Genomic DNA, 15,253 nt, shown 5'->3' on the forward strand with positions numbered 1-15,253 from the left:
ATTGCTGCACTGCCAGACCTCATGGAGCCAAGGATCCACTGTGACACTGCAGGGCCCGAGGGGACCACGGCACCATTGTGACACTGCAGGGCCCAAGGATCCAAGGGACTTGGTGACTCCAAGGGGTCCCATGGAATCAAAGGGACATTGGGACACTCTGGGGCCTCATGGAACCCTGGTGACACAAAGTTGTCTGGGAGTGTGGATCTGCTGGAGGGTAGGAGAGCTCTGCACAGGGCCCTGCACAGGCTGGATCCAGGGCCCAAATCCAACAAGGTGAGGTTGAACAAGTCCCAGTGCCAGGTCCTGCACTTTGGCCACAACAACCCCTGCAGCACTACAGGCTGGGGACAGAGTGGCTGGAGAGCAGCCAGGCAGAAAGGGACCTGCAGGGATTGATGGACAGCAGGCTGGACATGAGGCAGCAGTGTGCCCAGGTGGCCAAGAAGGCCAATGGCTCCTGGCCTGGATCAGGAGTGGTGTGGCCAGCAGGAGCAGGGCAGGGATTCTTCCCCTGTGCTCAGCACTGCTTGGGCAGCACTTCGAGTGCTGTGTCCTGTTCTGGGCCTCCAATTTAGGAAGGACATGGAGGAGCTGGAGCGTGTCCAGAGAAGGGAAACAAGGCTGGGGAGGGGTCTGGAGCACAAGTCCTGTGAGGAGTGGCTGAGGGAGCTGGGGTTGTTTATCCTGGAGAAGAGGAGGCCCAGGGGAGACAAGGCAGTGTCAGGGCACAGGCTGGACTTGATGATCTCCAAGGTCTTTTCCTACCTTGCTGATTCTGGGATTCTCTGAAACCACCCTTGGAGCAGTTGCAGGATGAGCCCTGGGCCTCCTCTTCAGCAGCTCCAGCAGCCCAGGTCCCTCAGCTTCTCCTGGCAGCCCCAAAGCCCATCCTGTCAGTCCTGCAGAGCCTCTGCAGCTCCTCCTCATTGCCCAGAACAGGGAGCCCCAGAGGCAGACACAGCAGCCCAGATGTGCCCCCCTGGCCTGGGGTGCCTCTGGCAAGGGAGCAGCAGCAGGCACTGCAGGAGCCTGCAGACAATTCCTGCAGCACTTGTAGGATGATCCTGCTGCCCAAGGGACGTTCCCATGGGGCCAAGTCAGGAACTGCAATGGGGAGTGGGGCCAGAGAGGAAAGGGCAAACAGGGATGGGCTGTTGGCAGGGGAGGGAGCAGGGCTGGGCAAGAGGAAGAAATCTGTAGCAGCAAGAGTAAAGAAGGCAAAGAAGCAAAGGAAATGCTGAGGGCAGTTTGGGGGTGGCTGCCAGGCAGCCCTGGCTCTGAGCAACAGCATCTGCAGTGGCACAGGAAACTCCCAGCTGATGGGAACAAACTTTCTGGCTGAGTGCAGAGGCCAGGACAAAGCTGAGTGGTTTCCCTGGTGTCCCCCAGCCCTTGCTGGCCCCAGGGGCTGATGGCATTTGTGCTCCCTCAGGCTCATGTCCCCACAGCAACAGCATGGGGGTGCTGCCCCTGCTGTGTGCAATGCAAACAGGGGCTGCTTAGGCAGTGCTGCCGTGTCTGTGCCTGCAAGGATGGGGCACCTGTGTGAGCTGGGGGAGAGGCCAGGGCTGCAGAGGGGGGATGTTGTTGGCAGCTGCATGAGGACGCTCTGGGACGCTGCCCTGGGCTGTGCAGCGCACTGGGCATGGATCAGCCCCTGCTCTGCTGCTCCTTCCCGTCTGGCCCAGGGCCCTTGCAGAGCCCCAGCCATGCTGTTTGCCCCCAGCCTGCCCACGGCCAGCCTGGGGCTGCTGACGGGGGTTTCTGTGCTGAGCATTGGCCTGGCCGTGTCCTTGAGAGAGCCTGGGCAAGGAGCCTGGAGCCCCCAGGGCCTGGCCTGAGGCGTCAGCGCTGCCCCAGCAGTGCCCATGGCCTGTCCCTGCTGCAGCCCCGGCACTGCCACCCCCAGGGCTGTGCCCGGCCCCGAGAGCACTCAGGCCCTGCAGCAACACCAGGGCCACCAGGGCAGCGGGGCAGGGCCACGGCAGCAGCACTGGCAACACCAAGTGCTGCTGCTGCTGCTGCTGCTGGGCACAGCTGCTGGGCCAGCACTGATCTGCCCCAGCTCTGCACACAGACATTGCTGCTGCAGCTCCAGAGAAGGCAACACAAGGGCATCTCTGCAGAAAACTCTACTGGAGATCCTTTAGTTCCTTTAAAGCCACCAAGAGCACAGACCCTCAGTGACACAGTCTGTGTCCACAGGGAATGTGGAGAGGAACAAAATGAGAAATGGCACAAACAATGGCTTTTCTTTGGTGTCAAGATTAAAAAAACTAAAACAAAGGAAAAGAATGTCTGAAATGAAGCCAACCAGTATCAAAGGTGACTTTTATTACAAGCGGTTTCCAGAAATTGCCCAGCAGTTTAATGGCCCTGAAACCATCCAGTCATCAGTCTCCACACTGCAGCCTTGAGCTCCTGGTTCCTCAGGCTGTAGATGACAGGGTTCAGGGCTGGAGGCACCACCGAGTACAGAACTGACACTGAAAGATCCAGGGATGGGGAGGACATGGAGGGGGGCTTCAGGTCAGAAAATGTGGCAGTGCTGAGGAACAGGGAGACCACGGCCAGGTGAGGGAGGCAGGTGGAAAAGGCTTTGTGCCGTCCCTGCTCAGAGGGGATCCTCAGCACAACCCTGAAGATCTGCACATAGGAGAAAACAATGAACACAAAACAACCAAAGCCCAAACAGAAGGAAAACACAAGAAGCTCAAGTTCTCTGAGGTACAAGTTTGAGCAGGAGAGCTTGAGGATCTGAGGGATTTCACAGAAGAACTGGCCCAAGGCATTGCCATGGCACAGGGGCAGGGAAAATGTATTGGCCGTGTGCATGAGAGCATTGAGAAAGGCACTGGCCCAGGCAGCTGCTGCCATGCAGGCACAAGCTCTGCTGCCCAGGAGGGTCCCGTAGTGCAGGGGTTTGCAGATGGCCACGTAGCGGTCATAGCACATGATCGTCAGGAGGAAATACTCTGCTGAAATGAAGAAGAGAAAGAAAAAGAGCTGAGCAGCACATCCAGTGTAGGAGATGTTGCTGGTGTCCCAGAGGGAATTGTGCATGGCTTTGGGGACAGTGGTGCAGATGGAGCCCAGGTCAGCAAGGGCCAGGTTGAGCAGGAAGAAGAACATGGGCGTGTGCAGGTGGTGGCCGCAGGCTACGGCGCTGATGATGAGGCCGTTGCCCAGGAGGGCAGCCAGGGAGATGCCCAGCAAGAGGCAGAAGTGCAGGAGCTGCAGCTGTCGCGTGTCTGCCAATGCCAGCAGGAGGAAGTGCCTGATGGAGCTGCTGTTCGACATTTACGGAGCCTTGGCATGGGGATCTGTAAAAAAAGTAATCATAAAATAGTTTGGCTTGGAAAAGAATTTAAATATCTCAGCAGAGCCTGGGGGCACTTTCCCTGCACTGCCTGCCCAGGGCTCTGCTGCCTGGATCTGTCCCTGCCAGCAGCTGCTTCCCTGTGCCCAGGGCTGGGCCCTGCCAGTGCTGCCAGAGCCCAGCCCAGCCCTGGGGGCTCAGCTCTGCCCTGCAGAGCCCTCCCAGCTCAGGCACTGCCCAGGAGCAGCTCTGGCTCTGCAGGCTCTGATGGCAACATCAGAGCAACCCTGAGGAGGCTGGAAAAGCAACACTGATGCTGCCTCTAAGGGGTCCTGTGGTGATTGCTGTTGCTGCCTGGTTTTACAGATGTCAGAGAAAATTTCTTTATTTTTTTTCTCCCTGAACTGAGAGATGAAAATATACATGAAGATTCTCATCCCAGCAACCCACAGCAGTTGATTTAGAAAGCTGGATTTTCCCTCTTATGCAGCACCTGCCTTGCTGTTTTCCCTGTATAACCTACTTGGAAATGTTCTGCAGTTAAATGCCATGCTGGGAGCAGTCCTGAACAATGCAGCATCCTCCCCACACAAGGAGAACACTTCCAAGCCTCACCAGCTGTCTCCTCCCAGCCAGATCTTGTCCCCCAGTGCTGGGAGCAGCTGCCAGGGCTGGCTGAGAGCTGTCCCTGGCAGGCAGCAGAGTCCCTGCCCCAGCACAGCGCCCTGGGCTGCAGGACCCTGCTCTGCAGGACAGCCCTGGGCACCCCTGGCTGCTCTGCACAAGAGACAAGCAGAGAATGCACTCACAGGCTCTGCAGGCATTGGCATGTTCCAGCTGCAGGAGATGGCTCCAGGAGCTGCAGCTGCATTGTCCTGCAGCCAGAGGTTCCTGTGCCAAGGGCTGGCAGTGATTGTGCCCCAGGCACTTCTCAGCCCCTTCCCAGCCCTGACTGATTGAAGCTCTCTGTGCCACTGTGCTGTGCCCAGGCTGGCTGCAGGCAGTGCCCCAGCCCTGCTGGGCTGGCAGGAGAGCTGCTCATCAAGAGAAATGTGCTTTTGAAGCTCTTCTTGGGGAGCAGGAGCTGCCTCTGTGCCAGGAGCCCAGCCCAGCTCAGCAGCACGGACACAGCACAAGGACTTTAATCAGCCTCTGGGCCTTTGTGCTCAGGCCCTGAGCATCAGTCCCTGAGAGGGAGCTGAAGAAATCTCTACAGAACTCCAAGCAGAATCCAACTCCAAAGTTTCTTGGACTTTTAATGGGTCCCAGAGAGGGACACGACTGAGCAAGTGTCCCCAGGCCCCAGGCAGAGCAGAGAACTGCAGGCAGTGATGACAGGTGGGGACAAAGAGAAGCCAAGTCTTGGTGCCCTGGGGCACAGCAGGGTCTGTGCCAGCAAGGGCTGGGAGGAGACACCTTGTGCTGAGGCCCTGGGGCCTCCTGGCACAGCCCCAGCCAGGCTGGGCACTGTCAGCCCCTTGTGCTGCCCTCAGCATCCCCCCCTAGCCCACATCCCAGTGGCCTCAAGGATCTGCTGCAAGGAGTCCCTGGGGAGCCTTGCTCAGCAATGGCCCTGGGGGCTCCTTCATGCTCCCTGCAGGGACTGCAGGTTTTTCAAAGGACTTGGGGTTTGGCTTTTGCCATGGAGTCTCTGAGAGGTTTGTGCAATCATGGCCTCCAATTATCTGCTGTAATTAGTCCCTGGAGAGGCTTTGTCAGTAACAACACTCAGTGGGGCTCATTAATACTTCAGGGTACTTCAGTTATTTGAAGGTACTTGGGGTTTCCCTTTGGAAACAGACTCTGTGAGAGGTTTGTGCAATCATGGCCCCAATTATCTGCTTTAACGAGTCCCTGGAGAGCTTTGTACTGACACTCAGTGGGGCTCATTAATGCCTTGAGATACTCAAGGTTTTTAAGGTACTTTATGGATTTAAGAATACTTTTAGGTACTTTTAAGGATTTTCCTTCCCACACTGAGTCTCTGAGAGGTTTTTATGCCATCCTTGCCTTCAGTTCTCTCCTCCAAGGAGTCCATGAGGAGCCTGTGTTGGGTATCTTCCCCCTTTCTGTTTTACAACAAAGATGGAACTGAAAGAATTCCGTAAGACGTTCTAATAGCATCCAAACAAACACAGGAGAATTAGCAATACAACAACAACCACTAAGAGAATGAATAGTCCTCTTTTAGCTAGACATCATCCAACCCTTTAGTCCCTTGGATTGGAAGAGTTTATTGACCCAGTCTTTGTTTTCCACTTGAAGCTTCTTGAACCCTTCCTTCAGTCCCTGAATGCTCTTGTGGATTGACTCGCTGTGGCTGGACAGGTTCATGCAGCACATGCCCTCCGAGTCTACACAGCCATGCCCATGTGCCCAGAGTAAAAACTCTATCGCTGTTCTGCAAGGTGGCGTGTCTGATGGTCTCTGTGTCTGAGAGCAGCCACTCAATGTGAGGGAGGCAGCATTGGTTTGCTTACTCAACAGGCACCCAGGATGGTCTGATTGCCCTAAAGCTTTAGCTGCAGCCACCCAAGGTAGTCCAAATTGGGGGTGCTACCATCCAATACCTGTATTAAAGCTTTCAGAGCCATCTCTTTGATATCATCCAATCCTTCTCTGGGGATACCTGCTGCTTGATCATCTGGTAGGCTGTGTTGTCCTTCTCCAGCCAGATGGTTGATTGTCAATTCCGCCCTTGCCTCATTATTAGCACAGTCTGCTATTAATTGATTTAGTAAACACTTCCATGCCCCTTCCCACAGGGTGTATTCTGTCGGTGACAACAACATGGTCATAATATATTTTAAATCATAGGGGGTTAAGACATGTGCTCTAAATATGGCCCTCATTAGGCCATTAAAACAAGGTAAGTCCCTCCTATGGTCTTTAGCTGCCCTACACAGATCCTTGATTTCCCCATAAACCAATGGCTGACACCTGGGATTCTGCCCCCTTCTTTCATACAGGGGCAATGAGGAGTTTCGAGACTATTTGCCAGTCTCCTTCCTTAACTGGAGGCATGGCCCAGGGTGAAGGTGGAATGATTGACAGTGGGGGCGTGACCCGCAGTTGTGGGGGTGGAGTCTGGAGGTTCATTCAGGGCGGAAGAGAAGGCTGTGGTAGCAGGAAGTGGAGGAGCCAAGATGGAGGGAGGATGGTTGGAATCCTGAGCCACATTCGGGCTCCTTCCATCTTGAGTCTCCAGGGCATGATGCTCCAAGACAGCGTGGCCATTGCCATCTTGGACCATCGTGGAAGGTGTGAGAAAGGCAGGTTTGAGGGGAGGTCCCGAGTTACGAGCGACCAACGGATTGAGTTTTTGACACACTGCTTGCTGGTGAAGGGTCTCAAGGATGGTGTGGAAGATGGAGAGCATGCAGGATTCAATGGGGTCGAAAGGTTGTACAGTTTAATTCCCACGGAGTCCCAAAATTCAGTGGTATGGATTTTGTCAGAAGAGGTGTCTGGAAAATTTTAATGATCCACTTCATGATTGATTTTAATTTGTTCTTTGAAAATATTTTGTCATGATCAGTGAGAATTACTGAAAGCATCCATATATGCTCCTTTCTAATTTGGACATCTGGCTGCCCATTTTTCTCTTTCTCTGCCTTATGGGGAAGAGCCACCAGAACACCCCAAATCAATTATGGGATTTGGGTGCATATTGTAAAAACACAGTGGCAAAATGGGCAATAAATGTCTTGCATTTCCCCAAACCCACCTGCAACCCTTCCTATGCAGGTGAAACCGTCATTGTCCCTGCTGATCCTGGGCAAGGTCCCTCGAAGCAACGATGAATCCGCTGGGCCCGGCACAATCCAAAATCCCGGGGAGCCCTGGCCTATCCATCAGCCAACCCCAGCTGACGTGACTGACACAGGGAGCCCTGAGTGTCATGGTCCCTGTTTGGGCGCCAAAGGTCACAATGAGGGTGGCTGTGACAAACCTCTCTGGTTCCCTGACTTCAGGGTGAGAGTGGCAAAAATGAAAAGGAGCAGGATCAATGGAGTTGCTTAAAAGGAACTTTAATAACAGGTGAAAAACAATAAACATGGAGAAGGCGAGCACAGTATGAGGGGCAGGATCCAAAGACCCAAGACAAAGGGGAGCAACGACATGTACACTTGAGGGTAGAACACTCTAGAACAATAACCAAATAGGGGAAACAAGTAACCAATAGGGGAGGAGAACTTGGACAAGTTAGCATAACAACACTAAAGGCTTTTTGGAGAACTTTCAAGCTCACCCTAAGTTAAACAAATGATTCCCAGGGCTTGAAACTCACGCCCAATTCTTTCGGAGTAAAATCTGGCTGGCTCTGAGTTACAGCTGGGCTAACTCCCACATTGCTGATTTGCACTGGCCCCTTGGGACCATGCGGCCCAACAGAGCCACAGGGATGTCCTTGGTTCCACGAGGCCCCACAGTGTCACAATGGTCCCTTGGATCCATGGTGCTCTGCAGTGTCACAATGGCCCCTTCATTTCACAAGGCTCCCAATGTCACATTGGTCTCCATAGGAAGGAAACCACGGAGCCCCCGTGTTTCAGGAGCTGATGAACGGCAGCCACCAGAGGCCAAGGCAAGCCTGATCTGTCTGTCCTGGCAGGTTTGCTTGGAGCAACCCTTGGATATTTGAAATTATGAATGTGGAATCCTAATTTCAGACATTTGTGCCTGGAGAAGGATGATTTTTTCCATACAAGAAAAGCAGACAGCCCTTTCCAGTGTTTGGAAAACAGGTGAGTTCTGGCACTCAGGAGTTAAAGACCAGCCAGACCTGTCTGTCCTGGCAACTTTTCTCTGGCAGCAATCCTTGAACACACAGAAATTTGGAGGTGGAATCCAAATTTTAGGCATGGATACCTGGAAAAGATGGACAGTTCTTTTCCATACAAAGGAAAGCCCAGAGCCCCAGTGTTTCAGGGGCAGATGGGAGTGGCCTTCCACATTCCAAGGTCAGCCAGACCTGTCAGGTGACCCCTGGGAGGCCAAGGCAGCCACACCTGTTTCATGTTCCCTTGGTTCCACAGGGCCCTGCAGTGTCACAATGGTTCTCTGGCTTCCATGATGACCTCAGGTGTCATAATGGCCCCTTGATTACACAAGTCCTTAAGGATCTTCATAGTCTCCATGGTTCCACAAGGCCCCACAGAGTCATAATAATCTATTGGTTCCATGAAGCCTGGCTGTGTCCAATGGCCACTTGGTTCCATTGGGGCCCAGTAGTGCAACAATGATTCCCTTGGTTCCACAAGTTCCCATAGTGTCACAATGGCCCCTTCCTTCCATGGGGCCCACAGTGTCACAAGGGTCTCCATGATTCCATGGGGCCTTGCAATGCCACAATGCTCTCCATGGATCCACGGTGCCCTGCAGGATCACAGTGGCCCTTTGGCTCCACGAGGCCCTGAAATGCAGCAATGGCCTCTGGGTTCCACAAAGCCCTGCTGCTTCACACTGGCCCCTTGGGACCATGCGGCCCAGCAGAGCCACAGTGATGTCCTTGGTTCCACAAGGCCCCACAGTGTCACAGTGGCCCCTTGGATCCATGGTACCCTGCAGGGTCACAATGTCCTCTGCATTTCAGAAGACCCCAAAGCTTCCCAATGGTCTCCACGGTTCCTCAAGACTCCACAGTGTCACAATGGCCCCTTGGATCCATGGTACTCACAGTGTCACAATGATCCCTTTGGTTCCACAAGTTCCACCAGTGTCACCATGGCCCTTTGGCTCCACAACGCCATGCAGTGTCACAATGGTCTCCATAGGAAGGAAACAAGTGAGCCCCAGTGGTGCAAGATCAGATGAGAGGCAGTCACCAGAGGCCAAGGCTGGCCAGACTTGACTGTATTGGTAGATTGTTTTGGAGAGTAACCCTTGAATATACGGAATTTTAGAGGTGGAATCCTAATTTCAGCCATGTGAGCTTAGACAAGAAAGACAGTTCTTTTCCATAGGAAGAAAAGCACGGAGCCCCAGTGCTTCATGGTCAGATGGGAGTGGCCCTTGGCATGTCTAATTCAGTGGGACCTGTCAGACAGCCCCCAGGAGGCCAAACCAGGCAGACCTGTTCCATGTTCCATTTACTTCATGGGTCCTAACACTGTCACAATGGTCTCCTTGATTCCATGAGGTCTGGCAATGTCACAATGGCTTCTTGGTTTCATGAGCCCCAACAGAGTCACAGGGTTCCTGTGGCTCCATGTAGCCCCGCTGTGTCACAATGGCTCCTTGTTTCTATGGGCCCCAATGTTTGATCATTGACCCTTGCTTCCATAGGGCCCCTGAGTTGCACAATGGTCTCCTTGATTCTATGAGGTTCCGTAATGTCCTTGGACCTGCATTGTCACAACTGAGCCATGGCTCCATGAGGTTCCATAGTGTCACCATGGCTGCTGTCAGAGGCTGGATGAGATCCATGTCCCGAGACACCTTGGGATGCTCGAAATGCCCGTGTGGGGCCAGGGCCGGGTCAGGCCTTGGTTTGTGGTGGGACAGAGCCCCACCCCCAGCCCTGGCAGAGCTGTCAATTACACAGCAGGGGCAGTGCTAACCCAGCTCAGATTGGCCCAGCTGTCAATCAATCAATCACACAGCAGCAGCTGGTGCTACCCTGGCTCTGATTGGACAAGCAACTGGCAGTCCCACCCCAGGGGCGGGGCCATGAAGTCCTAGGGGGTTAAAAGCCAGAGCAGGAGGCCAGCCCAGGGTCTGGATCCTGCCTTCTGCTGGGGTTCCTCTGTTGGTGATGCTGGAACTCCGGCTGTTGGTACCTATGTGTGTGTCTTTCTACGGATTTTCTGTCTTTCTGTTCTCTATTTCTTCTCCTTCTAATGCTACTTACCTGGCACATTTTTGGGTAGATTAACATCTTAAGGGTTAACGGTTTTTAGGTTAAATGGGCTGAGTTTATGAAGTTAATACTATGATAAGCATTTTCTGTTGAAGTGGATGTTGTATTAAACCCTTTGCAAAAGTTCCTTGATTGTCTATATTTTGCCAGTAAAATTTGGTGTCATTTTGACCTCCTAGCTCAGTTGCTCAGAGCATGGTGCTGGTATCACTGAGGTTGTGGGTTCAATCCCTGTGTGGGCCATTCACTTAAGAGCTGGACTTGATGATCCTTGTGGGTCCCTTTCTAAAAAGAAGAATATTCTTTGCATCTGTTCATGTTGAGAATATCTGGTGGGTGTTTCTCTTGTGCACCAAACTCAAGGAAATGAACCTTTGGTAACCCCCAGCATTTTAGTGTTCTGGGGTGTTCCAGCCCTGCAGGCTCACACTGGCCCCTTGGTTCCATGGCCCCAACAGTGCCACAATGATCCCCTTGGTCCCACAACTTCCCACAGTGTCCCACTGGCCCCTTGGTTCCATGAGGGTCTGCAGTGTCACACAGGTTTATGGCATTTGTCCTTGCTGCCCCTCACATCCCAGTGCTCCACAAACAGCCCCGAGGCAGCCGTGAGGGACCGGCCCTGCTGTCCCAGGCTGGGCTCAGGGCTTGGCCTTTCTGCTTCCCCCAGCCAGCCCAGGCCTTGCTCAGCATTGCAGTTCCCTGCTCAGAGCCTTGGGCTCCCTGCAATCCTGGCCTCAAGGATCTGCTCTCAGCACTCCCTGGGGAGCCTTTGGCCCTCCCTGCCCTCAGTGGGGCCCAGTGATGCTCCAAGGGACTTGGAGTTTCGCTTCTGATTCCTTGAGCAGCTTCTTCAGACTTCTCTCAGTGCCTGAGGGTCCTGGACTCAGCCCCAAATCCCTTGTGGGGCTCAATAAAATACAGAAAACTCTTGGGGGTGCTTTGTCTTCCTTCAGTGGTCTTCAAGTCTCCAGGGCTTGTGCAGCTGATTGGAATGAAGTTGGGATTCTTGTAAGGAGGAAATTTAACGTGCACCTCATGACTTTTCTTCTTTAATCAAGTGTTTATTTTTTTTAATTTTTCAGGTCAGAGAAGAGCAGATGGAAGCATTCCCCAGGTGATCTTGATGCTTGTCCTAGGGTGACGTTATGATGCTTGTATCCCCATTCATGTGTTCTGTTAATGTTGGCTATTATGTTCTGTACCTTTCAGACCGGCTCTGAAGAGGGAAAGTTTTGTTTTGGTTTTCTTATCAGCCTGGTGGGACACAGACACTGCAGCTTTTGTTTTTTCTGCTTTTGCTTTTCGCTTTGCCCTCTCTCTCGCTCTTGCTTGCTTCGCTTCTGCTTGCTTTTGCTCATTAGCTAGTTTAGCTAAACTGTCCAATTTCTTCCTGGACTGTTTCTCCTTTCCTTTTTCTGACCATTTTGAACCTGCTCCGGACTGGGACCTGGGAAACACCAAGATCCTGCACCTTGTGGCCTGCAGCAGCAGCCCCAGCGCCGGAGGGACTGAGAACAGAGTGACCACCCCCCAAAGAGAGACTTTCTTGATTTGTCTTTTTTTTTTTTTCAGAGCGGTGTCATCTGGTATTGTTCATTTTGTGTGCTGGGGGTGCTGTGCCTGTTAAATAAACAGGTTCTTTCCACTCCTCTCCGAGGAATCCTTCCCGAACTGGTTGGGGGGAGGGGCTGTGTGGGTTTGCGTTCTGGAGGTGCCCTAATTTTGAAATTCTCCTCCAAATTTGCCCTAAACCACGACAATGTTGAATGTCTCCTTAGGCGGTCTGGGCATGGAGAAGAATGAGCCCCTTGAGGGCTGACCCTGTTTGGACCAGCTGCTCCTCACCCCCAGCCTCACCGTGTCTGACATGGCCCACCTGGCACTGACATCCCTGTGCCCTGCAGCAGAACCTTGTCCCTGAGCTCTGCAGCTCCATGTCCCAGCCCATTGCACCGTGTCCCACCTGCTCTCCTCAGGGCTCTGCCTGCACACAGACCCAGGAGAAGTTTTCCTGTTGGTGAGGAAAGAGTGGAAAAGCCTGAGCAGGTTTCCTGAACAACAAACCCCACTCAGGAGCCACCTGCTCAGTCCAGGCTGCCTGGAATGGTGTCACCTTTCTCCAAGGGACAGTGTGAGCAGAAATGATCTCTGGAAGCAGAATTCTCTGAGTCTTCCACCTGAATTCTCTGTCCCTGTCCTTTCCCTGGATCTCTGTTGCAGATGGAAGCTGCTGGTGCCATCCTCACCTTTAACCTCTCTTTGGAATGCAAACAGATGTTCCCAGGTGTGTTAAGCAGGATTTGCTCAATGTTTCTACAAAACTTTTGTATTTTTCATGGAATGAAGGGGCCATTTTGGGGTGACATGGAAACAAGGTGTCAATTGTGACCCTGGGGTCCCATGGAACCAAGGGGCCATGGTGACACAGCAGGGCCACGTGGATCCAGTGGTCCATTGTGACACTGTGGATCCAAGGGGACCATGGAGACACCCCCAGATCCTCATGGAACCAAGGAGTCCATGGAGACCCAGCGGGGCTGCCTGGAGCCAATGGTCCATGGTGACACTGCCCATCCAAGGAGGCCATTGTGACACTGAAGAACTTCATGGCACCAAATATCCATGGTGACACAGCAGCAGGGCATCACAGGAACCAAGGAACCGCTGTTGGCAGTAGGGAAACTCATGGAACCAGGGCCCTTGTGGCACTGCAGAACCAACAGAGCTGCTGGACCTTGTCCCCTGGCCCTGCACAGCTCCTTGGGAGGCACGGCAGGAGCAGCAGCCTGGCAACCTTGGGAATGCCCCTCTGGGATCCATGGCACACACTGCCAGGGGCTGGAATTCCAGTTCCCAGACAGGAAAAGATGTTCCTGCCCTGGAAGGCAAAGCTCTCGAGAAGGAGCCAAAAGCCAAGTGGAGCAAGATCTTACAGTGACATTTCACTGCCAGCCTTCATAACTTCACCCATGGTTGTTGTAGCTCCTGGATGGGGAATTAAATCAGGGCAGGGTCTTTGGTGGGAGCTGCCTTGGGTCAAGGGAGACACTGAGAGAGAAACAGAGCAGGCAAAGAGAGGCAGGAGAGAAATGGGGACACAAACACAATCAGCTGAGAAGGTGGCACTCTGAAAAACAAACCGGAACTGATGGAAAATGAATGGGACAGAAATTAATAATCTGAAAGTTTTATTTATTATCAAAATACATCCCACATACCCAGCCCCACACAATCCTGATCTCACTTCTCCAAATTTGTATGCCACTTCTCCCAATCTCCTTCCAATCCCATCTCACCCTAGAGGCTGTGGAATTGAGTACTTTTGACATGGGACTGATTTTTTTTTTGAGGTGGGAACAAGCCAATTTTAGGTGGGATTAAGCCCTTGTGGGGTATGACTGAGTTTTTTTCAAAGCGATTAGGTCATTTTGAGGTGACAGATCAAATCATCTTGATTTTGGAGTGCAAAGATAGGGAGAACACTTCCTGAAATCGCCCAAGAACCCACAAATCCCCCAAAATATGTCCCCAAACCATAAATTCCATCTGAAATACCTGTTAAATTGTGGCACTTTAGACATCTTTGATCAATTACTTTCTTTTTAGTCGTATTATTTTTAAGTAATAGAGACAAATCAGAAGAAAATTAGGGCCAAACCAAAAGGATAACCATCAAGATCTCCTCCCAACATGGATCACAGGGAATGTGGGTTACCAGGGCTCTGCCCAAAGTGGGTCCTCTCATGGGGCATGGAGTTGGAGCAGTGCAGGAAGCTCTTCCCACAGTCAGAGATGTTGCAGGGCTTCCCCTGTGGGTGGATCTGTTGGTGTCTGGTCAAGTGAGAGCTGCTGGGGAAGCTCTTCCCACACTGGGGACACTCGTAGGGCCTCTCCCCAGTGTGGATGCGCCGGTGGGTGATGAGGTGGGAGTTGTGCTTGAAGCCCTTCCCTGTAGCCATGATATTTTCTGAAAAATCCTTTCCTTAGGATTTTTCTCTTGCGAAGCTGAGAGGCCTCAGGAACAAAATGTAAACAATGATAATTTGGTGGTGTGGAATGCAACAAGTGGATCTGTGATTGGTCTCATGTGGTTGTTTCTAATAATGGCCATTCACAGTCCAGCTGTCTGGACTGTCTCAGTCAGTCACAAGCCTTTGTTATCATTCCTTTTCTATTCGTAGCTAGCCTTCTGATAAGATAATTTCTTCTATTATTGTAGCATAGTTTTAATATAATATATATCATAAAATAATAAATCAAGCCTTCTGAAACATGGAGTCGACATTCTTGTCTCTTCCCTCATCCTAAGAACCCAGCGAACACCATCACACTTCCCACACTCCCCACACTCGTGGGGCCATTCCCCAGTGTGGATCATCTGGTGGCTGATCAGGGTGCTGCTCTGCCTGAAGCTCTTCCCACACTCCAAGCACTTGTGGGGCTTCTCCCCATCATGAAGCTGCTCAGGGACCACCAGCTCTGACCTCTGGCTGAAGCTCTGTCCACCTTCCTGGCTCAGGGTGCGTCTTTCCTCCTCAGAGCGCCCTGGGCTGGGTGTTGAGCCCTTCCTCATGTAAGATCTTCCAGGCATTTCCTGCCTGTTGAATTCCTGTGCCATGGAGCTGCTCAAAACTGCCTCTTCCACAAAGTTCTGCCATGGGGATTTGTCCTCCCTGGTCTCCATCCTCAGCTTCTTCCCTGGGGGAGGAAGGACAAGGAGAGGATGGGATTTGCCTCCACGCCACAGGGAAGGGGAAGGAGATCCCCCCAGTGCATCCCCGGCAGGACGGGGTTGGCAGCAGGGTTGTCCTGCAGCCGGGGGCTGTGCTGGGCTGGGAGATGGAGCAGGAGAGAGGGGGAAAGGGGCACTGACTTCCTCCTCACCTGCCTGGCTGTCCCAGGGTTCCTTCCTCTTCCTCGCAGATTCTTCCTCTATCTGGTGAAGGTTTCAGGATGGGAAATTCTGTTTCGGGATGAAAACAAGGGATGAGCACACTAAATTTTGTACTGGATTGAAGGCAAACCAGGTGGAGAGTCTAAGCCAGACTTAGAATTTAATAAGAAAA

The 15,253-nt window shown here is 52.6% G+C and overlaps 1 protein-coding gene across 1 annotated transcript in view; it reads right to left on the reverse strand.

Moving 5' to 3' along the window:
• Positions 1–15,253, reverse strand: part of LOC143692500 (uncharacterized) — a 317,297-nt gene that overhangs the window by 199,180 nt on the left and 102,864 nt on the right. Inside the window, 1 exon segment of the mRNA XM_077172734.1 lies at positions 14,500–14,693. Within this exon segment, the coding sequence (XP_077028849.1) occupies positions 14,500–14,693 (194 nt within the window).

Source organism: Agelaius phoeniceus (assembly GCF_051311805.1).
Source record: "Agelaius phoeniceus isolate bAgePho1 chromosome W unlocalized genomic scaffold, bAgePho1.hap1 SUPER_W_unloc_1, whole genome shotgun sequence".
Classification (NCBI taxonomy): Eukaryota; Metazoa; Chordata; class Aves; order Passeriformes; family Icteridae; genus Agelaius; species Agelaius phoeniceus.